Source organism: Macaca nemestrina, chromosome 1, assembly GCF_043159975.1.
Source record: "Macaca nemestrina isolate mMacNem1 chromosome 1, mMacNem.hap1, whole genome shotgun sequence".
Taxonomy (NCBI): domain Eukaryota; kingdom Metazoa; phylum Chordata; class Mammalia; order Primates; family Cercopithecidae; genus Macaca; species Macaca nemestrina.
Genome location: NC_092125.1, coordinates 146,873,237 through 146,898,148, shown reverse-complemented (window position 1 = coordinate 146,898,148; position 24,912 = coordinate 146,873,237). Strand labels below are relative to the sequence as shown.

The window sequence follows — 24,912 nt, the reverse complement described above, 5'->3', positions numbered from 1 at the left end:
CACATTAATCACAAAAATCACTGATTTCTAATAAAAATTTTTCTAAAAAATAGAAATGAACTTGTAAAATGTGTCCTATTCTACCATTGAGTCTTCGATTTCATTGAGATAATTAGCAGTCATATTATTTGAATGTCTACCTTCTCACTGTATGTCCTTAAGGGAATAGTATCATTTCATCGTTATGTCTTCTGCTTCTCATAGTCATGCTGAACATGTAGATACAAATAAATAATACTTACATATAAATGACAATAAATATTTTATTTGAATAGGAAAATATGAATGGACCAGTTTATGAAAAAAGGGTTTAGTTATTCAAATATTTCTCAAAGAATTAAGTTGAAAAAGCCTCATACTTGTAGTATCTAATATTTAAGTAGTTTTTCATCAATATTTTTATTTAATAATTCATAAAGAAAAAATTAAGAAAACATTCTAATGGAAGCTTTTGGGCAGTGCTTTCAAAATAAACCATAATAAACCATCTATTTTTCCTGGGGAAAAAAATACAGCCATTAATTTTAAGTTAATATTACAAGGACAGTTTTGAAACAAACTTTCAAGGATTTATATTTGAATACCACCTGAGTTGTCTCTAGTATAATTGGCCCAAGAGGGAAAAGGAAGATAGATACACTCTGTCATTGTAGTAGTATCTGTAAATCTTTTCCAATGTGAAGTTTGGTAGAAAGTAAACAGCGCCACCAAGTGGTGGTATTAAGGAACTTTAGTCACTTGGAAATAGATAATTCACTGTTTTCTTTTCAACAGTTTTCCATCCAATTATCTTAGTAACAACAATCAGACTTCTGTGGCACCTGTACCATCAGTTTTACCAAATGCGATTGGTTCTTCCGCCATGGCTTCAACAAGTGGCCTAGTAATCACCTCTCCTTCCAACCTCAGTGACCTTAAGGAGTGTAGTGGCAGCAGAAAGGCCAGGGTTCTCTATGATTATGATGCAGCAAACAGTACTGAATTATCACTTCTGGCAGATGAGGTGAGTATTGTGGGTATGAGAAGGAAAATATATCAGGAATTGACATACCTTCTAATATTATAACAAAATGCAAATTCCTCATTAGTTATTTGGAAACAGTTTCATAGATTACAGATAGTTATATTAACATAAAATTTTAATTAATATTCTTTAATGTAATAGAATATCATAGAAATATTTAAAACTTTTAACTGCCAAATAACTTGAAGATGTATAAAACTCCCTCCAATAAAATCCTTTATCTAGGCCAGACATGGTGGCTTACACCTGTAATCTCAGCACTTTTGGAAGGCCAAGGCAGGGTGATCACTTGAGGCCAGGAGTTCGAGACCAGCCTGGGCAACATAGCGACACCTCATCTCTATAAAAAATATGAAAAATTAGCTGGGCATGGTGGTGTGCGCCTGTAGTCCCAGCTACTCAGGAGGCTAAGGTGGGAGGATCGTTTGAACACGGGAGGTCAAGGCTGCAGTGAGCCATGATCATGCTACTGCACTACAGCCTGGGCAACAGAATGAGACCCTGCCTCAAAAAAAATAGTAACAAGTAAATCCTTTGTTTTTCAGCACAATTGATGATAATGTTTAAAGTCCTTTTGGTGAATAATTTAAACAGATTAAATACAAATCTGATTGTTTTTCTACATGTTTATTTTTTAATGTAGTTAATGACTGGAAGTATTTTATTTTGCAGGTGATCACTGTGTTCAGTGTTGTTGGAATGGATTCAGACTGGCTGATGGGGGAAAGGGGAAACCAGAAGGGCAAGGTGCCAATTACCTACTTAGAACTGCTCAATTAAATAGGTGGACTATGGAAAGGTTACCCATCATGACATTGTATTTATATACAATTAACTCTAAATAAAGCAGGTTAAGTATCTTCCATGTTAATGTGTTAAGAGACTGAAAATAGCAGCCATCAGAAACCGGCCTTTCTGCCGATAAAGTTGCATGGTAAATATTTCATTACAGAATTCATGTTAGAGCTTTCATGCCAAGAATGTTTTCTTACAAAATTCTCTTTTTATTGAGGTTTCACTAATAAGCAGCTTCTACTTTTGAGCCTCAACTTAAAGCAGAACTGTTTTCTACTGGATTTTTCATTAACAGCAAGCTTTTTCTTTTATGTAAAATAAATCTATTGTGAATTGATATCAGTGACTCATTTATTAGGTATAATTAATAGCCAAAGAATAAAATTAGAATTTATTTTAAACTTTCGGTCTTAAAAAGAGCTGTAGGATATAAACCTCTTTTGTGAAAAGTAGAATTTTCTGAATACTTTCATAGACAAAAACGCAATTATACTATGTTTACCTGGTTTTCCAGCAGAAATCAAATAATCAATACTATGTTTTGATGGGTTATTTTGAGAGTTGTTTGGTTTTTTAAACACTACAGAATGGTTTCTTTTAAATTTAAGAACAACTAGTTCTTGAAAAGCAATACCATATTTCTCAGATAAATTTGTTGTTAAGGTTCTAGAAAGTCTAGGACAAATTTACTTCATTAAACATAAAGTTTTTAAGATTATTCAATTGGCACAATTTAATGCATAATTGGGATTGGATCCATTAATAACATACTGTGGTACAGTAAAGAGAATTTGTTCTTATTGAACAACAAATTTGTATAAAAATATGGAATGATGCAACTACATTATAAATTGTATACGAACAAAATAAATTTTGGGTCACTCCGAGCTTACTATTAAAACATTGAAAACTTATTAATGAACACAGGCTATCTTGATGAGGATCTCTGGTTATGAAACACATACTAATGAAATTATTAGTGACACATTGGAAGCTAGAAAATTGCTGTTTGGGCCATTGCTATAAATCAGCAAATTGGCAGATTTTTTCCATGGTAAGATTTCTGTTCTCATTCATTCATTCAACAAACATTTGTTGAGGGCCAGATACTGTGCTGGTCAACTGGGGATATTATCCTGAACAATATGCACACAGTTCTTGCCCCCACAGAGCTTAAAGACCATTAAAGGATACAGAAACTTAAACAAGCAATTGTCCTATAATAGGATTAGTGTTGTGATGGGGAAGATACAGGGTACTGTATTTGGGAGTCACATAACTCCAATTTTGGGAGTGGGAGATGGTTTGGGGAAGAACTGGTCCAGATAAAGAGATGTGTAACCAAGACAGCATAGCACATTCTGTCAACTAAAGTAATTTACTCTAACTTAAGCATGAAGTACAGAAGTATAGTTCGTTTATTGAGGGAATGTTAAGCTATTAAAATGATACTTTTTGGTACTTTAAAAAAAATGAACACTTAAACACCATTTTAAAATTTTGTGTTAAGAGCTCCTAATAAGAGCTTGGTAAACATGTTGACAATTTAACTCACAGTCTCAACTTTAAAAGTAGTTGTTACCCTTTTATTTCTGTGTCATAAGACAAATTCTTCTGCAGCAGTGTTATAGTTGTACAAGATGTTTTGACTCACTCTGAACTGCCATATTCTTAAACCCTCAAAAGCTGCTCAAGCTGGTCAGTTTTCTATAAAACCAAGTAAATGAAATTTTCTCTCCCTTGAGAAAGGAAGTTCTGCAGCCTAGAGTACCATCTATTATGTTCTATAAGTCCAGATTTAGGCTTTGAAAGATCATACCAAAACTTCAGGTTGACTTAAACAGCAACTGTAAATTAGGTTTATGGGAAATATAGTAATACAGGGGAAAGAATATCGGTAATGGAGTGAAATGGTCCTGGGTTCAAATCCAGTCTTCCTCACATACTGTGCTTTTTAAGCTTCAACTCAGATGTGTAACTGCCTTTTCCTTACCAGTAAAATGAGGACAATAATTATGACACCCTAGAGTGGTTGTGAAGATTAAATAGCAAATGTTATCTTGTATTTCAGGTGCTTTTTAGGGAAAGTCTTGGCACATAGTAAACACATCCTGTAAATACCAGTTTCCCCTTCTTAGCCGCTGTGGCACTCTAACCTACCAAGTCTATAGGTCTTGCATATCGCTGTGTACCGGAGATACCTCTTTTACATCTGGGCTCTGTTTACTCTCTCTCAGTCCTATCCTCCACCCTCTTTAAATCAGACCCCAAGTTTAACCTTCCCTCAGTCAGTATAAATCATTTTTCAGAACTTGCAGCTTTCCATCAAGTGAAAGTTGATTTTAATTACCCAGTAATGTACAGAAGCCCTCAATAATGTTAAGCTTCAAAGGCTTCTGGTACATTTGTCTACCACAGAACTACCACAATGTATGTGCTTGTTCTTAGGTTTATTGCTTTTTATTTTAATGGGGTTTGGTTGTTTGGGTTTTATTTTGGTTTTGGCTTAACGTCAAGTTTAGTTTTTACTCAAGTAAAGGCCTGTGAAGTTTCTTAGGCGTGGAAGAAAAAGCTTGGAAAGCCTATTCATGGTGCAATTCAGAATTGTTTAAGTTCTGTGCCACTGAGCTTAATCTAAAAGTATAGTGACATGTAAAGCATGCACATATGAATGAAAAACTAAAATAATTGTAGGCTCTTCTACAAATGGAAAAAAAAGATTGGATTGTGTCTACCTTTTTCCTCAAAGTAATCTAACCTAAAAGGTCATGGTGTTAAAACTTTTTATGGTGCTAATCAGAAAAGTTCATGTTACAAGAAATCGGGTCTCAAAAATGGGAATGTGCCTCCTCACTCTGCGTCACATGGGAAATAAATCCTGAGGCCAGGATCACCAGTGGGGTAGAGCCATCTTCGTAGTCTCTTGGTATCCTCCCCCTGAACAAAGAACAAAGTGAGACTGGGAAGCTAGTGTTGGGAAAACATTTCTGTGGTAAATTGTGGAGTAGAGAAGACAATGGAGGGCAAGGCAAAAACCCACAGACTTGTTTACCGATAGAGGCCCCACTCACCTCCATGCTGACAGAATTTCCCAAACACCTGAAATTTTGAAATATTGCCCTACTATATAGCACTTTAAGCCTCGATGAGGTGCCGTAATGGAGAGATAGCTTCATAGCTTAGCCTATAGCCAACTTTACCTCAGGACCTCTGGATAAGATGAAGTGGCTTTCACCTCATGTGAGTCTCAAATGCTGGAGAGGGAGTTCCACAACCACCCATGCCTTTTCTCCCATATTATGCTCATTAGAAAGTCTACTCAGGGCTGGGTGCAGTGGTTCATGCCTGTAATCCCAGCACTTTGGAGGCTGAGGCGAGTGGATCACCTGAGGTCAGGAGTTCGAGACCAGCCTGGCCAACATGGGGAAACCCTGTCTCTACTAAAAATACAAAAATTAGCCAGGCGTGGTGGCATGCACCTGTAATTCCAGCTACTCGGGAGGCTGAAGCAGGAGAATCATTCGAACCCCAGAGGCAGAGGCTGCAGTGAGCCAAGATTGTGCCACTGTACTCCAACCTGGGCGATAGAGTAAGACTCTGTCTCAAGGAAAAACTAAAAAGAAAAAAAGTCTACTCAATAGAGCAGTGATTCGCAAAGTGCGAGACCCCGGACCGGCACTATTGGCATCTCCTGGAGACTTGTTTAAAATGCTAATTATTATTTTCAAGAACTTTCTACCTTCATTTGTACTTTTTTGTTTTCAAGGGCTCATAGAATTAGTCTTCCATGTGACAGCTTTTTAAATATTTTAAGACAAAAACTGAGTCTTCTAATCTTAATTGTGTTCTAGCAGTAGTCATTGTAATTATAGTTATTTTTATAATTTATTTTTTAGTGTATATCACTCTGGAATGTAGGTTCCCTGAGATAAAAACTATAATTCTTTTTATGCCAGTTACATTCCCAACTCTTAGCACAAGACCTAGGACATAGTATGAACTCAATAAATATTTGTTGAATGAAAGAAAAATGCAAATTTTTAAGCCTTTTCAGAGACCTACTGAATCAAACTCTGAGAGTGGAGCCCAGCAATCTGTTGTAAAAGCTATTTGAGTAATACTGTTGCACTCTAAAGCTTGAGAACCACTGCAATAGAACTAAGAGAACATGCATTTCACCTTTAGGCCTATTCTCTGACATCACTTGAAAAATCCGCTCTGCCTTCTGTAACCGTTACCAACAACATTGTCCTGTCCATGTAGGGGAAACTTCTGGGCTATATTACAAGTGGGTATGAAGGTATAAGGATATACACAGTGGGAAGTATTGCTTAGAATGCCAGTACTTGTTTGCTGTAGAAGGTTTCTAGGAATGGATTGCTTAATCTAAGCACTACCACCGTCCACGTTTTCACTTAACACAGTGCCTTTTAATTGGTGACTAACATCAAAACATCTTAACAAACCGTTAAAACAGTATCAGAAACCACGTGTACATCCCTGTGCCTCTTAGATTGCTAAGTTCTGCTCTCGTTCTTACTTCAAAGGACACTTTTTAAAGAATTGTTAATGCTTTTTTATAATACAAGTCATAGCCATGTTGGCAAAAAGAAGAAAGATTTGGTGAGAAAGAAAAATCACTGAAAATTCCATCATCCAGGGAGAACCACTGTTATTTAAGTATATGGCCTTCCAGACTTTTCTGTGCATTTATAGATTTTTTTAATGGGATCAAAGTGTACATACTGTTTTATAACTTTTTTTCACTCAACAATACCATGACTGTCTTGCTGTATCAAGTATATTTCTACATCTCTTAATGGCTGCATGATATTCTATCATATGTGCCACATTTTATTAAACTACTGTTGAATTTTTAGGTTTCCAACTTTCATTAATAAAGTGCTTTAAAGAACATTGTCTTGATAAATCTCATATGTGTTCATATTTTCTGAAGATAAATACTTTGAAGTGGAATTGCTAGTGAAGAGGGTATGCCAGTTTTTAAAAGCTTTTGTTACTGCCATGTTGCCCCCTAGAAAACTTTAAGCAATTTATACTTTTATCAGCAGTATATGAGAGAATACGGTTTCTTTTGGAGGGCTTCCAACTAGAATGTTCTTGGAGTCTTTGGTTTAAAAATAAAGGGTAAGAGGGAGATTAAAAGATCCTGCAAAATTAAAAGACCAGTCTTAAATTTTTCTTAAATTATGATATTTACTGTTCTTCTCTCTTTATCATATATTTTGTGTTGCTTTGGAAATGTTTGTAGTACTAGTTGCCTCTTGCTTTTATTCAGTCTCCTGGAAGCATTATTACCTTTCTGATGCTTGCAGAGACAGTAGAATAATAATCTTAAGTAGACTTGAATCTTGAAGTATCTTTAATGCAGGTTTACTGTTTATGGATTTAGGGAATGTAGCCCTAGTGGGGAAAGTAGGATTTTGGAAGGTAGGCAGAACAGTGGCTCTCCCACTTGTTTGCCTGGCCTTTTGTGAGTCATTAAACCTCTCCCACTTTGAGCCTGCTTACTCATCTCTAGAATGAGGATAATATAAACCTACCTTGTAGCATTGAAAGGATTAACCACTCGTGGCTGGCACCTAGTGGATGATAATATAGCTTACTAGGATTTATAGATAAGTATGTTAGAGCAGTTGCTATTGTCAACCTCTGGAGTATCACTGCCATTGCCAAAGAAAATCTTCCTTGAAAGCTGTCACAGTGAATGGGCATTGTCTTGTATGTCCTTATACCTACACAATCCTCATTCTTAGGGAATCCGGCTCATTTTTTCCAGTCAGGTATTCAAGTAATCTAACCGATAAAACTCTCAGACAAGATGTATAGTGGAAGATTTCAACATTACCATGCTTAACAACAGTATACGAAAGTGGTAATCACAGTCTTTTCAAGTGGTGAGCCTTGCCAAACTGCCCCTTCTGATACTCCCCCACCCTTGGCCCACAGCTGATCTTAGTGCTTCCGGGGGCTGTACCTCTACGTGGGAGCCTGACACAGGACAGGCGACTCAGCTCAGTAACGGTGTTGTTAATTAGCTAAGTCTCAGTCGCATCTCCAGGACTGGAGATCACAGAATTGATTCATCTATAGTGAGAGAAATTTATTTAAAGAAGTATCTGAATTATAAAAGTTGCTTAGCAGTATTCAAAAAGATAGATGGACCAGGGTTGAACTGCAGTAATCATAGCAAAACCCCAGGGACCAACCCATTTTAATACTTGGATGAACCATAATACATTTAAATTAACATCTGTTTGTTGATTATAACTCAAACTACTCAACCAATAAAGAATTAGTAGTAAGATAACTTAAAGGGGTTGTCAGTAAGGAAGGCTATACAGGAGGCTTCAGGCTTACGAAACAAGATGAACAACTAATTGGAAGTGAGAAGAGATGGACTACCATTATAAACAACTTTTCAGAGTCTGATGCACCAGGGTTTGGGACACATGTTTCTGCTTAGTCTCATGTTCTAGTAAAGTTCTCTGAAGCTTGACCTGTAGTAGGCAGTTCCCGACAACCAGGCATTTTGACACCTGCTTGCCTTTTCTATATAGTTTATTGTGTTCAGCTTCACCTGAAGATCCTCATTTGTCAAGAATAAACTCAAACACTCATTCCTCTATGAAGAGATTCTGGATTCTGCAGGCAGAATTGCATACACACACACAACTATGACATGCATTGCCTTGGATCACAATTACTTGCCAACTTAGTTCCAGAACAGGATTTTGTGTCCCCTGACTCCTAGCACACCTAAAGCTGAGTTTTGGCAAGCCCATAGCTTGCTTACAGCGTTGTGTTTACAAAAAAATCAATGATTCAGATTTGGTGCTATTATGTGTATTTGCCCTAAGAAACATTGGCTCTTTCGGACATCAGTATTACAGAAAGCACATATCTACTTTGCTTGGAGAGTAATCCCCACAATCTATCATCATGGTTATTACCTCATTGGCTCTGGTTAATTCTACAGTGCTCATCACTGACTCGTACTTTGCAAAACAATAATTTGTTACAGCTTGGACTTTTGCTGGCCACATCTATACTTCAGATTTAGGGTCAGTCACCTCAAGGTTGGATTGGGGTATTTCCATTGTTGAGCTTTTCTATATAGATGTCTTCTGTAAAATGGACTAAATTGCCTTCCTTTCTCCTTTTCTTGCCTCTTTTCCACCTTGCCTTTTTCCCATTTCTATACATTCTCCCTCTCCCTTCTTTCAAAAAATTTACATGAGAAAATGTATAATAGAAGATCTTGCTCAATTGATATTTGTGAATGACAACTCTGACCCAGATTTCTGAGAACCAAAGAAGGATGTATGATCCGGCTTCAGATTGACTGTTCGCATATAGAAACACGCTGGTTGCTCAGGAGACAGCTACTCATAAAGAAGCACTCATCAAGAGAGCACTGAGACACCAACACCAAAGCAGAGTTAAGAGGCCAGAGTGCTGGCACTGATTCATGGATTAAATCTTATGTGGCTGCTGCATTGAAGTTTTCATCAAACTGAGAGTATAAATAGGCACAAAATTACTCACATTGACGCCCGGAAACACAATGTCGCTGAGGCTTGGCCTGTCAGATCATCAGCAAGTGGAGGATTCCCCTCCCCTGCGTATGTTTTAGAATCTCCAGAGACACATCCACAAGTCAATCCTCTTCTTTCTAGCTGCTAGTAAAGAGGGGCCTTCTATCCCAGCTCATACTCCTAACCTAATTGCCTCAAAAACTTTCTGCAGTCACTGCCAGTGAATCAGGTTTAGTTGGTAAAATTGGAAGGTCACCACTGGCATCTGATAGAGCATTCTACAGAAGTGGGTATGGAATGCTGTTTTAATTCATATAGTTTAACTGGAGGCAATAAGGTTGCTCATCAAGATTCAAAATCTTACCTCAGTTACATGTCAAGAGTTTTCCTCACTGATACAACAGGGGCCCACTGCCTAGGCAACCACGCGATGACAAGTATGTTACCCAGACGTGCTTCTTGCTGACTTCTAACCCGCCCCCTTCTTCAATGCTACCTATAGCCCACAGTGCTTGGCTCGCTGCTGCCTCAAACAGAAAGTCAGAGCTCTGTGGCATGAGAGCCATTTCTTCCCTATTAACGCTCAATTGCAGACTTCCCAGAAAGCACAGCTCTCTTAAGGGCAAGGGCTCTTTAAATTTACACACACACAGCCAATTCTCCCAGGAGAAAGCCCTCACCAGATTGTGTGGTGAAGATAAATTCCACTGCTGGACACTTTGCAGTCCCGGAACCAAGGCTCCCCTTTGTCCCATAGCTCCCCTTGGTGTCAGGGAGCTGCTCACCTGCCTATTTCTACCTTCATGATAAAGTCCCTTTTAAGGGCTGTGTTACTTTATCCCACACTCTGGCATTGATTGGTACCATCTCATGACATCTATATGCTTTAATATATTTGGAGCCCAGTGTTAGGAGTAATAGAGTCCTACTCTATTCCTAAGCTATAAAATGTTACTATTACTATTCTGCCCAGAATGTTTTATTGCAAAACCACCTAGCACAGAAATTGACTATAGACTTTGGAATCAAAGAAGCAAATTTTCAAATCTCAACTCTACCATCTTATTAGCTGTGTGTTCAGTAAGTGATACAACCTTAACCTGTTTCTTCATCTGCAAAATACAGATTAAAATGCTTACCTCCTGGGTTTGTAGTAAACAGTACTTCTCAGACCAGCAGCATCAGCATCACCTAGAAATTTATTAGACATGCACTCTCAGGCAGCTACTGAATCAGAAACCCTAAGGATGGGGCAAAGCAATTTGTGTTTTAACAAGCCCTCTTGTGATTTGATGCATGCAAAGTTGGTGAAACACCAGTTGCGAGGATTAAAAGAAATAAAGCACATAAGTGCTAGACTCAGTAACTGGCATATAGTAAATACTTAACAATTTCTAACTATTATTATTGTCACTATTAGAATTTCTAAAGTAATGAATGAACTACATACTTTTCGGGCAAAGTTTCATATATATTTCTCATAACAAAGCTTTTCATAGACGTTTGGCAGCTGAAGGCTGGAGGCTAAGATCTCAAGAATATGGAGTACAAATCCTTATACTTTAACCAATCATGTAGAAAATGAGTTTAAATTCTTTTCACCAAAAAGTAACTGAAATCTATATAGAAAGTCACTGTGCCTCTGCAAAAAGAAAAAAAAAAAAAAAAAACAGTACTTGGAGAAAGGGTCAAGATTTTTCTCAGAAAACAGTCAGGGTCTGCTTCTACACATAGAAAAATGGGACAATTGAAGCTTCAATAATGGAGCTGCCAGCCCCATTATTGCCACAACTATTGCCACATCATAGAATATCACCATGATCATATTTACCCGAAGTTTTTCAAAGCATATGCTTCCAATTGCATTGTGTGACTATAAAACAATTTCTATCATACACTCAATAAAATGACCAGCTTCATTTCATGTAACTTCCTGATGAATGCCTCAAGATAAATTTGTTTTATAATAACCCTAGGAAACTAAATGAATTTACCTTCTATCCAGGCTGTTTGAATGTAAATCAATTACATGTCACAGAAGACTGAAATGATTGTGGTTTTAGAATCGTCCATAAGCCATTCTTTCTGAGAGCATTTACCCAGCAAGTCCAGTAGAAATTAAATTTGTGGTTGTGTACCTTCAGGCAAATTATTCACTTAATTTCTCAGCCCCACAGATTTTTGTATCTGTAAAATAAAAGGATTGAACCAGATGATCTCTAAGATCCATCCAGCTCTTGCATTGTACCATGTTCTAAACAAGCCAAAGTTGTTCATGTTTTAATTAACTGTGAATTAACTTGAACAGCATGCACAGTTCTACTGGCAGCTCGTTGATGGGGTTGTTTTCTTTATATTTTAGAGTATAAAGCTCTTCAGTCTGAACTTTCTAGAAAAGGCTGAATAACACTTTGTGAGAAACTTTTTAGAAATCCCTCTCTACCTGGGCTGACTTAGACCTCAAAAGGACGAACTTTGTGCTCAGACGTTCTAGTGGATTCTAATGAGTATATATGAACAGTGGCACTCACAGTCTTAGGCATCATTGGGCTTTCACATCCCCTTGGAAAAAGTTGCTAACACTTATTGAGCACTTTATGTGCTTTACCTTCTTGAAACCTGTCAAGAAAGTATATTTTCCCCATTCTACAGACAAGAAAACAAAATTTAGAGAGCCGCACAGCTAGAGAAATGGCAAAGAAGTCTCATTGCTTGCCTTCCCAACTCCAAAGCCCAAGCTCTTAATCAGTGTGGAACACAGACACCTATTTTTGGAGTGTGCCGCCTAAATATGGTCAATGGCCCATTATTTTCTGCACTCTTCCCAGGTTAGTAACTTTCCTTGGGGCAGAAAAAGTATTGCTCTTAACATAAAGTAGCTATAAACTGCTACTTAACCAACTAAAGAAACCTACAAAGGTTGTCAAGCCAAGCAGGGAGCTGCCAGTCCCATCACTGCCACAGCTGAAAGTGCAGAGAAATCAGTGTTGGTTTAAGTCAGAGCTGCTCAAAATGCAGGCCCCAGAATCTGTCAGGGGTGGACTCTGCCGTCCTGTGGTTCAATAAGCTCTCCAGGTGATTCTGATGCACATGTTTGAGAGTCACTTGTTTACATATAGCAGAGAAGCCACCTGTCTCTCACCTCAAAGCTGACTCACCTGCAAAAACAATGAAAGAGGGTAATGACAGGCCCCCCCAAAATTACTCCAAGCTATCAAATTTAACTAAAACGTAATATCATTTAACTGACTCTATGCAATAAATAGAGCATTCATTAATGAGTAATTTGGTAAGCACATGAGCATGCTCAGGATATAATTTTTCCAGGAACAGGGAAAAGAGCCCATGGATTGGAAGTTTATTTTGAAATTCAGCTGTAAGGGAATATGTTCTGCGTATCTTTCTTTTATCAAGGTAAGAAAGTGATATAATTTTATTGTTTCTTTCTAGCCAGTGTCTCAGTTTCCACTGAGGAGTTTATATACCCTATTCGGCAGGACAAGAGCACATTATTTTAAAAAATAGATGCCAATCATTGGCATTTACCACATGCCAGTCACTGTGTGGGGTGATTTACACATTCTCTAATTTCATTCTTGCAACAATGCTATGAGGTAGAGATTGTCCTTCCTCTGCAGATGAGAAAACCAAAGTTTAGATAGAGACATTAAGCGTAAATCTGCTGAGCTCATTTCAAGGCTCCTCAGTCTCTAGAGAAAATAGATTTCCTGAGTTACATCTCCCTTTTCTTTTTTCTCTTGATACTAATGCATCATTCCTTTACCCCAAGACTGTCAGGCACAGGAAGCCAGCACTCTAGACCTCCCTTCATGGCCCATTCCCACTTTCCCTTTGACTCCCAGCATGATGCCCACTCTAGCTAATTTTAAGACCATTTTCTGCAAACTTGAGCTCCCCAACACCCAGATAGCTGAGCTAGGTGGGCTGCTGAGACTAAAGGATCTATGGGTCCTGGGGAAAAAGAATGCCCTGGAGGAAAAAGAAGAAGGGCAGTAGGTAGCAGAAGGCATGGCTTGGATGGGGGAATTGTGTCAACAGTGATACTGACCATGAACACACTGAACAACCAGCAAAGAGAATGGCTGATAATATGACTGTTCAATGGAGGAACTAAGGAAAATATGGTCATATTTGTAAATAGTTTATCAATTTTGTTTCACTGCCATACAGCGCAACAACTAGGGTGCATATTATTAAATGAGTTGGATTAACTTTCTGGGTTTGGATTATTTTGCTGGAATAGTGACTTCTTTATTACTGTGACAATGCTATACTATAGAGTTTACTGAACACACAGCAAAACTATCTGTTCACTACTTCAGAACTGGAGAGATCACTGGTCATATCTATATTTCCCTAATTTGGATAACACATATCCACCAATGGTGCATACATTCCAATGCAAAATGCAAAAACAATGATCTGAGTTTGGTAATAAACCCAGAAACTTGTTAAGCTCTTATCAGCCATGTGTCTGTATAAAAAACCACCTGGCTGCAGTTGAAAGATAACCTTCTATTTTCAGTCATTCGCTATATTTGCGGTAGCTTCACATCACTGATCACAGGGACTACAGTAATGGGCAGGGTGGCTGAGCAGGGATTCCTTTGCCTGTCTTCCCCAGTCCGTTCCCCAGTTCCTCTCTCCCAAAAGTCCTATCAGCAGAGACCTTGCAACCTGAGGCAAAAAGTGAAAGAATAAAAGCCGCAGTAACTTAAATACTTGCTGCATATCAGACACTGTGCTTAAAGTGATTTACATTCATTATCTCATTTTAACAACCTGAGAGTTGGGTACGACTCTTATCTGTGTTTTACAAAAGCGGAAGTGAAGGCTCTTAAATCACATAGCCTGGTAGAGTGGCAGAGCCTGGGCTTTGACCCAGGCCTCCCTAATTCCAAAAGACTTGCTCTCGGTATCTACAGAGGACTCCACAATGCACTATTATACCACTTAACTTGGCCAATGGCCAGTGTTTAAAATGGATAGGAGCAGAGACTTACCCTTTCTGTAACCAAGGTAGAGTACAGCCTCTGAAATACAGCTGAGCAAACAACTCAAGCACAGTTTGGTGTTCCTGCCCAGTGGGTGCTATTCCAGGAACTGATATCCCTTCCTTCATGTTCCTTAAACCCATGTGGCACCCACTATTATGGTATTGACAATGGGCTGAGAAGCCCCTTCTCAGTGTAAGCAGGGACTCTTTCTAACCTCATCCCTGGTATAGGAAATGAGCACGTCTTCTGTTCTGTCTCCAGTCTACCCAGCTCTATCAGTAACTTGTCCAAAGGTTCTTTGGAAAGTCAGCTGATTGGAACACAGAGTACATTTTATATAATACAAATGGTAATACCAAAGCCTACTTAATCTGTAATGTGCCGGAAAATTGATGGTGCAGCCGAACCCAGAACAGTGCAGAGTTGTTGAAGACCCCTAAATTTCTCCAAGCCCAGGCTTTTCTATGATCCTCTAGTTCCAGGGCAGTAACCAACATGTAGTAGGACACAATAATAGCTCGTGTTTTCTGAGCACTTACCATGTGATTGATGGCGCTGTACACGCATGATCTCACTGGACCCCGACAGCAGCTCTAGGCAGTAAGCACAATTGTTAGCCTCAAGTAACTGAGGCGTAGAGAAGTTAAGTGACTTCCCAAGGTCACAGAGTTGATAAGTGATAGAAGCAGGATTAGAACCCAGGCAGTCTGGATCCAAAGTCAGTGTGACCAACCGCCCGTGGACCTTTAGTTGCCTGAAAACTGGCAAGAGGACCCGAGGCTGGGCAGAGGCTCTGCTGTGTAGGCAGCTCCCACAATGCACACATGGAAATCACACACACAAGCAGGTAGGGAGTGGGCTGGACAGGAGCTCTGGTGAATCCCTCCACCAAGGTGAAGGAGAGTATGACAGAGACATCCACACATGCTTCAGTGCCTCTAGAAGAGGAAGAGGTCCGTGAACAGGAAGGTGTGTCCATGGGGTGGGCCAGGGAGATGACAGGAGAACAAACAGCTTGCTCCTTCTCCACAGTTTCTACTGCTGCTCTGAGGCATGACCTTGGGCAAGTTCATCCCCTTCCTCTTAAAGGGAGGGCCATAATAGTTCCCAACTCTAGAGTCTTTGTGGGGATTGAGTGAAATAATTCACTTTGTATGGTGCCTGGTGCCCACTCACTGAGAACATCCTCTTGTGATTAGGACCATTATCATTACACCACAATGTCATCTGACTCTGAACACAGCCAAAGCCCATGAAAAAGCCCTTCACAATTGGCCTTGCTAAGACAGGCTTGAGGGGAAGGAGGTTTCCCCCCTACACTAGGATGCAGGGTTGAACGGCAGCCACGGGAGCCCTCCTCCCTTGCCTGGGGAAAGTTCCAGTCTCCTTTCCCCACCAAGCCCTTACTAGCACCACCAACAAGATGCATAATGAACTGGCTTGAGTCCCACCTCTTCATTTCCACTTCTCTACTCTCAGCAGCTAGGGCTAAGAAGCTGTGAAATGAAGGAATGCCCATTGGCAAGAGGAAAGTGGTTGCCAAGTCAAGCAGGCCCTGAATAGTCAGCCTGGAGAACTGGCCATAATTTACTATAAAACAGTCTCTCCTGGTGATGAGGGGTAGGGCAAGAACGGAGGAGAGAAAACAGATGCCCCTTGAAGTTTTTCACCAAAAATCTAATGAGCCATGACTTATGAATGCGATGGTGTTTTGCAATCCACACTGCAGTTCTTCATGATGTCTAGGTCCAGAGCCAGCTCTCTTCTGAGAGGAGGGTTGCTATCTTTACCACCACTGGCGAAACAAAAACAAACAAAACTAAAGGCAAGATGGTTGGGTCCTAAACTTAACATTTGGTTTCCCCATTTCTGTTATATATTAGCTGAGGAGGCTTTTGGAAAACCCAACAAAGACATTATATGTAAATCAATAACAATTTTCGTTTTATGTTCAAACCATGAACACTGACTAGCTAATTTTCATGGCATCCCTATAAGTGAGTTTTATGATCCTGCTCCAATTCAATTCTTCAATACTGTAATAGCTTAGATGATTTTTTAATGAATTTCCATAAAATGATTTTTGCCAGCACCTTACATTTTCATCAGATTTTCTTGTCGTAGCTGGATACGGCTGGCACAGAGAGTTAAGTGTTGTGAAATGGAGCAGACAGACAAGGATGGAGACTCAAACAAGGCATTGGCATGGGCCAACGTGGAGGGCTGCAGGGAGCAGGCAAGGGGGCATGACCCAGCTAGAAGTGCCTGGGAGAACAGCCTGGTGGTTGTCAGCACAACCTACAAAAGCAATAGCATAGATTAAAAAGCAGGAGCCCAGGCAAAGATCTTAACAGCTGAGGATATAGGACATGTGACCGCTGTAGAGGATTGTCCCCAAAAAGTGGGTAGACATACCCCTTACTCTGATCTCTATGAGAGGAGTGTCCTCGGCTACCCCGTTGATGATGAGCTCTGCCACGTGCCTTTCTTGGTCCTATGGGATGTTAGTAGGCATGATAGGCAGAGGCCTGTGATATGTTTGCGCAGTTGGGCTTGCCCTCTTGGGCTTCCGCCAGCACCATGAGAAATGTCTGCCCTGGTAGCACTAGTTCAAACAGGATGAGAGACCTGTGGAGCAGACCTGGACCACACCCGCAGCTTAGAGCAAGCCAAGGTAAACACATTTATCAAGCATATTACTAATGCCTTCTCATCCTTCTAGTTGCAACTTACATGTCACTGTCTCAGAGGTCCCTGTCTGACTCTCCTCCAGGCTAAATTATGCCCCGGTGTTAATTGTGTTTCAATGAAAGAAAAGAATTAATTAGGAAGAATTATTTGCTTATATGTTTGTTTCTTCCATTAAATTACATTCCTTGAAATCAAGGAGCATATCTTATATGCTTAATATATTCTAGAGACTGTGGACTGTGCTAGAGCTCAATGAAGACTATTAGGCACTTAGTAAATATTTGTAGAATGAAATATAGAAAGCACTCCTGGAGGATGAGGCCACAACTACTACAGTGATGACATAGAGCTCTTCTTTCAAGGAGCTTTGCATCTACAGGGCCAGACCATCAGCCACTGCACAGTGATAGGCTAGAGCTACTTAAATCCTTTCTCCCTGTGGTCAGAATTGACCTGAGAGACGGAGACAAGGTGTCCAGTTAGCTATTGCCATGGAACAAATTATGACAAAATTTAGTAGCATCAAGGAACAATTACTTTTACTGTCTCTCAAGGTTTCTGTGGATCAGGAATTTGGAAAGAACTTAGCTGGGTCGTTCTGGTTCAGGGTTTCTAATGAGACTGTAGTCAGGTGGTAGCTGGAGAAGCTGAAGGCTGGCCATACATCTCTTTATTCCTGTGATCTCAGGGCTGCTTCCTGTGGTCTCTCTGCACAGGTGAGTTGGGCTTCTTCCTAGCATGGCAGCCTCAGGGTGGTTGGACCACTTTCATGGTGGCACAGGACTCAAGTGCAGGTTTTACAGCAAGCAAAGTGGAAGTTGTATCACCTTTTTCTTTTTAATGTGGTTAAAATCATGTAACATTATCTGGGCATGGTGGCTCATGTCTATAATCCCAGCACTTTAGGAGGCCGAGGTGGGCAGATCACCTGAGGTCAGGAGTTCAAGGCCAGCCTGACCAACATGGTGAAAGCCCATCTCTACTAAAAATACAAAAACTAGCCGGGCATGGTGGTGGACGCCTGTAATCCCAGCTACACAGGAGGCTGATGCAGGTGAATTGCTTGAACCCAGGAGGCAGAAGCTGCAGTGAGCTGAGATCATGCCTCTGCACTCTAGGCTGGGTGACAGAGTGAGACTCCACCTCAAAAAAAAAAAAAAAAAGTAACACAAAATCTTCCATCTTAACCATGTTTTAGTGTATGATTCACTAGTGTTATGTACATTGACATTGTTAGGCATCCAATCTCCAGAAATTTTACATCTTGCAAAACTGAAACTCTATGCCCATTAAACAACAACTCCCCATTTTCCTCTCTCCCAAGCCCCTGGAAACCACTGTTCTACTTTCTGTTTGTATGTATTTGACTATTTTAGATACTTCATAGAAGCGGAATTATGCAGCATCTGTCTTTCTGTGACTGGTCCACTTCATCCAGCACAAGGTCCCTCTGAGGTTCACCCATGCTGCAGCACGTGACAGAATATCCTTTTGAAGGCTGAATATTATTCCATTGTGTGTATATGCCATATTTTCTTTATTCATCTGTTGATGGACATTTGGGGTGCTTCCACCTGTTGACTATTGTGAATAATACTGCTATGAATACAGGTGTGCAAATATCTGTTCAATTCTCTGCTTGTTGCATCACTTTTTATGACTTAGCCTCAGAAGTCACAAAATAATACTTCTTTCAATGTCAGAAACCCACCCATATTTAAAGTGAGGGAGCAGAGGTCCCACCTCTTGAGGTGAGGTGCATCAAAGCCACATTCTAAGAGGAGCATGTGGAGTAGAAGATACTGTTATAGCCATCTTTGGAAAATACAACCTTCCACGCAAAGATCCAGCTAGAAATGGAGGGGAGCAGTGGGAGGAATTAGGGAAGTGTTGTCAACCTTCAGAGGTTGGCATTCAGACATCTGCCATACAAATGAAGGCCATAGGCAAAGACCTTGCTGGCCACCAGGCTGCATCTTATACAAAATAGCACTCCACCACTTTCTATCTCCTTACCCTGCCTTATTCTTCATTCTTATTCTGATACCTTCTCCTCAGTACTTAATTGTCCAATTGCTTATTATATGTCCCTCTCCACTAGAATATAAATTCCAAAAGAACAAGAACTTTGTCTTTTGCTGCCATATACCAGAGTCTAGCATGGTAGCTGACACAGGGTAGGCACTCGGTAAAATTTCATTAAATGAATGAATGGATTCGAGAACGATGAAAATTTGATTTAAGTTCTGTGTTACTAAGTGGAACCAGGGTCATCTGGTGTAGTCAGACAAACCTGCATGTAACTCCTAGTCTCACCCCTTACTGTCTGTGTAGCCTTCAAGAAGCTATTTAAGAAGAGAAAAGGGTGGGTAGCAAGGTAGCTGATGCTGAAACTCATCATCAGTATAGTCACGGCCAATAGAAACTTGGGGTCAAGTGATAGAATATTGACCAAGGGACCCCTCAGAACCCGTGAAGTCCTGAAGTCCACCTCCCTCATTCAGGAGAGGAGAAAGCTGAGGCCCAGGGAAGTGATTATTCCTACCCAAGACCACACAGAGGCAAGACTAAAACTGGGGATCCGAAGTCCTCTGACTCATCAAACGATTGGGTCCATCAAAACTCGAGGTTGCAAGTGATAGAAATGTATCCCAATAACTAGCCCAGGCACAAGGAGAAGTTTAAGCCCTCCCGTGTTTTCTCATGAGTGCGGCAGATGCCCTTGTTGCCCTGCATCTCATCCCCTCACCCACACCTGCAGCTGTGATGAATAGCGTCACTTCGAGTGGACCCTGCCTCTGTTCTTCCACCACAAGACTTTCTCGAAAAGCACAGGAGCCCACTCAGCCCACACTCATGTTCAGCCAGAAAGAGAGAGTAGTCAAAGCCCCCAAGGACAATTCTCAACCAAAGAAGAACAGGAGCCATTAGGCAAATGCCCCAACCTTCCCTCCTATGGGTGGACAATTCTGGAGGCTTCAATGGTCCCTGCAGAGTTGAGCCCCTTTAGCCTAAAGCAGTGACCTTGACAATGCACACTTGATTGACTGTTTCCTTTTCCTTGTGCATTCTCCCTATCTCCTCACACCTGCTTGCTGGGATCTCCTCACAAATACCTACCTTCCTCTGTAAGTCCTTGACTTGGGCTCTGCTTTAGGAAAAACCTAAACTAAGAGGTCAGTCTATTGGTGATGTAGCAAAAAATAGAATATGTCTTAGTTATGCAGATATTGATCATTAGGGATATAGAAGGTAGAGGTTGACTGAGATTACATAAATAGTGCCTAACCCCAATGCCTAACCATCATAGATGCTTACTCAATGTTACCATAGTTTATCTATTCTAAGACGCACCTGTCTTTCACATTTCAACATTTCTAAAAACAAGATATACCTTAAAATCAGCGAGATCTTACAACTATAATTGGCAGTATTTTTTTCTTCATTGGGGATATATAAATATTGGATGCATCTTGCAATCATTGTCATTTTAGAGTCTTAGGTATTTTATAGTTCTCACTCAGTTTCTTCCTGCACTGTGAATCAGGGAAATGAAATGAATCGTCAAAGTACGAAGGCACTGTGTGGAACAGAGCTAGTCAAAAGACCCATATTTCCCTAAAGCATGATAAACCGGAAACTCCCCCAGCCAAGAGGAAAAGAGACTAGGGGAGTCTCAAGGTCATCCAGGTATACGTTGAGATTCCACTCCAAGCAAATCAACAGAGACTGTGCTTCGTTCATCCTTAGCACCTGAGCACCTGGCTCAAGGTAGAGTCTAGAAAATGTTTGTGTACAGAAACAAAGTGAGTGGGATACCGAGATGGTCTGTCCTGCCCATCCCGGAAGCTCACTTAGGAGGTGGAACAGGTAGGGCAAAGAATGGGGGGCACCTTTGGAACACCAGGAATATCAGTGTGCTGGTCCAACTAAAGAGAGTGAGCCAGTCCTTCGGTATGGCCTCTCACACCAGGGAGAGGCTCTGACTTGAATGGGTACATGCTGGGGGCTACAGACCACACAGGGTGTAGCTAACTCGCATTCACTTCATCGTCTACCCTTTTTTCTCACTTCATATGGCTCTAAGGGCTCCCCACACAGGGCTCCCAGTACCTTTGTCTTTCTCCTTCTGGTTTGCAGCCTTTTCCCTTCACAGGTTTATCTGATGACCACAAGCACTTTAGAGTCTAGCCTTTAAACTTTTTTCTTCCATCAACACAGTCACTCTGTGTCCCATCTGTTTAGGCTAAGACCACTCCATAACAAACCTTATGGATGCATCTGGCATTCAAGGTTGATAATGACTTACCCCTGTGAAGAACCTTTATATCTTAGGGACATTCTATGCCTTAAGTTCATAATGACAAACATATGCTAAGTGTTCCTTAGTGAACTCACAGGGGCACTGCAGGACATTTTAAATTTTTTCAAGGGAAGCCCAGACACATCTGTCAGACCCTAAACAAATACTACTATTAAGTTATTTGGACTTACTTAGTAAACAAAAGAGTTAGATGTTTATTTTGGCTTGTTTCATGAAAGAAGTATTGAGACACTAAATGTGCTATAAAATAAAAAAAGTTTGGGAACTTATTTTCTTTTTTTTTTTTTTCTTTAAATGAGATAGGATCTCGCTCTGCTGCCCAGGCTGGAGTGCAGTGGCAAAATCATAGCTCACTGCAGCCTCCACCTCCCAGACTTAAGTGATCCTCCCACCTCAGCCTCCCAAGTAGCTTGCACTACAGACATGCACCACCATGCCTGGCTAATTTTTTATTTTTATTTTTGGAGAGAAGGGGTCTCACCTCTGTTCCCCAGGCCAATCTCAAACTCTTAGGCTCAAAGAATCCTCCCACCTCAGCATTCCAAACTGCTTGGATTACAGGTGTGAGGCACTGTGCCTGGACAAGTTTGGGAACTTCTACCTTAAACCAAAAAAGTAAGGGTAGCATTTGGAGCACCATAAAAGGCCTTGGGAAAATAATCGATGGGCCAAAGAACCCCTTCAGGAGCCCTAACTCACACCATGTAGGTAGGTGTCACTCTTCCTGTGGGTCAAGATCCCCAGCCTTGTCACCAAATCCCTAGTCCCATCTGAGGTGACACCTAACTTCAGGATTATTTGTCCCAAAAAGTGCAATCTGACCATGACCCCATAAACAAAAAGGCATGTGCTTAGGAATTACGCACTTCAGTGGTAAGAGCTGGTAAGAGCCTGCCCTTTCAGCCCTTCTTATTGCAGGAAGGAGCAGGAAGCAGCAGGATCCAAGATCCATTTCCATATGGCCTGGCCTTCCCAGACCATGTTAAATGACCTCCCCTTTTCTTCTACTATGCAAATCCCATCTTTTCTTTAAGATCCAGGTATATAACATAGATATTATGTTTATTCTGAATCTGAATTCTTCACTAAAATATAAGCTCCATGAAGGCAGGGACTTCATTTTTTCACAACCGTATAACCAGTACCTATAAGAATGCCTGCTGGCCGGGCGTCGTGGCTCAAGCCTGTAATCCCAACACTTTGGGAGGCCGAGACGGGCGGATCATGAGGTCAGGAGATCGAGACCATCCTGGCTAACCCAGTGAAACCCCGTCTCTACTAAAAAAATACAAAAAAAAAAAAACTAGCCGGGCGAGGTGGCAGGCGCCTGTAGTCCCAGCTGCTCGGGAGGCTGAGGCAGGAGAATGGTGAGAACCCAGGAGGCGGAGCTTGCAGTGAGCTGAGATCCGGCCACTGCACTCCAGCCTGGGCGACGGAGCGAGACTCCGTCTCAAAAAAAAAAAAAAAAAAAAAAAAAAAAAAAAAGAATGCCTGCTACAAAGTAGGCACTCAGTAAATATACTGAATAAATGAACTATAGTCCATGAAAGAATTAAGCCTTAATGTCCCATTTATTCACTATGTGAATTAACTTTTCTACTATGCTTCATGAATGGCACTAGCTATGTACCATTCTTGGAAGAATTGAGAAGATAGTCATTCAAATCAATTTCTGTGTACTATGGTTCAGGTGAGGAACCATTGTTGAGAAAGCCTGAGTTCATGAGCAAATTAATGGATAAAAAGACCTACTTCCTCCAGGTAACCTCCTCTCATCATCCCATCCACATGATGTTGTAACTCTCCCTGGATCTATTAACTATGTCTTGGATTGGAAATGGTTAAGAGTAAAAGGCTCCTGCTTAATGACCAGTGTGCACTTAGGGATGCTCAACCATCCCTGCACGGTGACTTCTGGGACCCCACAGTGAATGGTTCTGTAAGCAGATCCAGCCTTTCAAAGGTTTCACGAAAGAACACTCCCACAATGGAGGCTGCAGTCTGAGTACTGTCTGGTACTGATAAGACTGCCTGGGAATGCCCTGTCCTATCCCTTCCCCAAATCAAAAGCTCTTTGAAAGGCAGCCAAGCATTTAAGACCAACCAAGCAGTACTAAGTGCATTATCTTGTCTAAGCAAAGCATGAGAAGTAAATTAAGATCCCTGTTGACCTCACTGACTTAAAAAAGAAAAAACAAAAACTCTGCTTTTACCTAATATATGATCATGGCCTTAAAGAGAATCTCCTCCCTTCCATTAAAATTGTATTTAGCCTAAGGAGATTCAGTGCCCTCTGCAGTGTTATTTCTTTTTTAAATAGTTTCAACTTTTATTTAGATATGGGGGCACATGTGCAAGTGTGTTACATGGGTATATCATGTGATGCTGAGGTTTGTGATACAGATGATCCTGTCACCCAGATACTGAACATAATACGCAACAGTTAGTTTTTCAGCCTTTGCTCCCTCCCTCCCCCATATTAGACTCTAGTGTCTATTATTGCCAGCTTTATGTACTCAATATTTAGCTCCCACTAATAAATAAGAACATGTGACATTTGGTTTTCTGTTCTGGTGTTAATTTGCTTAGGATAATGGCCTCCAGCTCCATCCATGTTGCTGCAGAGGACATCATCTCATCCTTTTCTATGGCTAGATAGTATTCCATGGTGTATATATATCACATTTTCTTTATTCAATCCACTGTTGATGGGCATCTAGGTTGGTTCCCTGCTGTTGTGAATAGCGCTGTGATGAACATACGAGTGTGCGTGTCTTTTGGTACAATGATTTGTTTTCTTTTGGATATATACTCAATAATGGGATTCCTGGGTTGAATGGTGGTTCTGTTTTAAGTTCTTCAAGAAATCTCCAAACTGCTTTCCCCAGTGGTTGAACTAATTTACATTCCCATCAACAGTGTATGAGCATTCCTTTTTCTCCACAGCCTTACCAGTATCTATTATTTTTTTGACTTTTTAGTAATAGCCATTCTAATAGGTGTGAGATGAAATCTCATCGTGGTTTTGATTTGCATTTCTCTAATGATTAGTGGTGTTGACCGTTTTTTCATATTTGTATGTCTTCTTTACAGAAATATTCATGTCTTTTGTCCACTTTTTAATGGGGTTGTTTTTCACCTGTTACATTGTTTAAATTCCTTATAGATTCTGTATATTGGACCTTTGTTGGCTGCACAGTTTATGAATATTTTCTCCCATTCTATAAGTTATCTATTTATTCTGTTGATAATTTCTTTTGTTGTTCAGAAGCTCTTTTGTTTAACTAGGTCCCACTTGTCAATTTTTTGTTTTGTTGCAATTATTTTTGAGACCTTAGTCAGAAATTCTTTCCTAAGGCTGATGTCCAGAATGGTGTTTCCTAGGTTTCCTTCTACAATTCTAGAATATAGAATCCATAAAATATAGATTGAGGTCTTATATGTAAATCTTTAATCCATCTTGAGTTAGTTTGTATATGGTGAAAGGAAAGGGTCCAGTTT

At 40.4% G+C, this 24,912-nt stretch overlaps 1 protein-coding gene and 1 long non-coding RNA gene across 6 annotated transcripts in view; one reads left to right on the top strand and one right to left on the bottom strand.

Moving 5' to 3' along the window:
• The window catches only part of LOC105482787 (SH3 domain containing GRB2 like, endophilin B1), a 44,466-nt gene extending 37,732 nt beyond the window's left edge, over window positions 1-6,734 (top strand). For all 4 annotated transcript variants that reach the window (XM_011743127.2, XM_011743126.2, XM_071085040.1 and 1 more), the window contains 2 exons: window positions 775-1,003; window positions 1,697-6,734. In XM_011743127.2, coding sequence (XP_011741429.1) covers window positions 775-1,003; window positions 1,697-1,804 — 337 coding nt within the window. In that variant the 3' untranslated portion in view covers window positions 1,805-6,734. The remainder of the gene's footprint in view (window positions 1-774; window positions 1,004-1,696) is intronic.
• Window positions 1-22,873, bottom strand: part of LOC105482786 (uncharacterized) — a 54,582-nt gene extending 31,709 nt beyond the window's left edge. For both annotated transcript variants that reach the window (XR_011616898.1, XR_011616894.1), the window contains exons 1-4: window positions 14,936-22,873; window positions 12,294-12,536; window positions 11,373-11,565; window positions 10,518-10,569 (exon numbers count right to left, since the gene is read on the bottom strand). This is a non-coding gene — a long non-coding RNA (uncharacterized lncRNA). The remainder of the gene's footprint in view (window positions 1-10,517; window positions 10,570-11,372; window positions 11,566-12,293; window positions 12,537-14,935) is intronic.
• Between the last annotated feature and the right edge of the window lie 2,039 nt (window positions 22,874-24,912).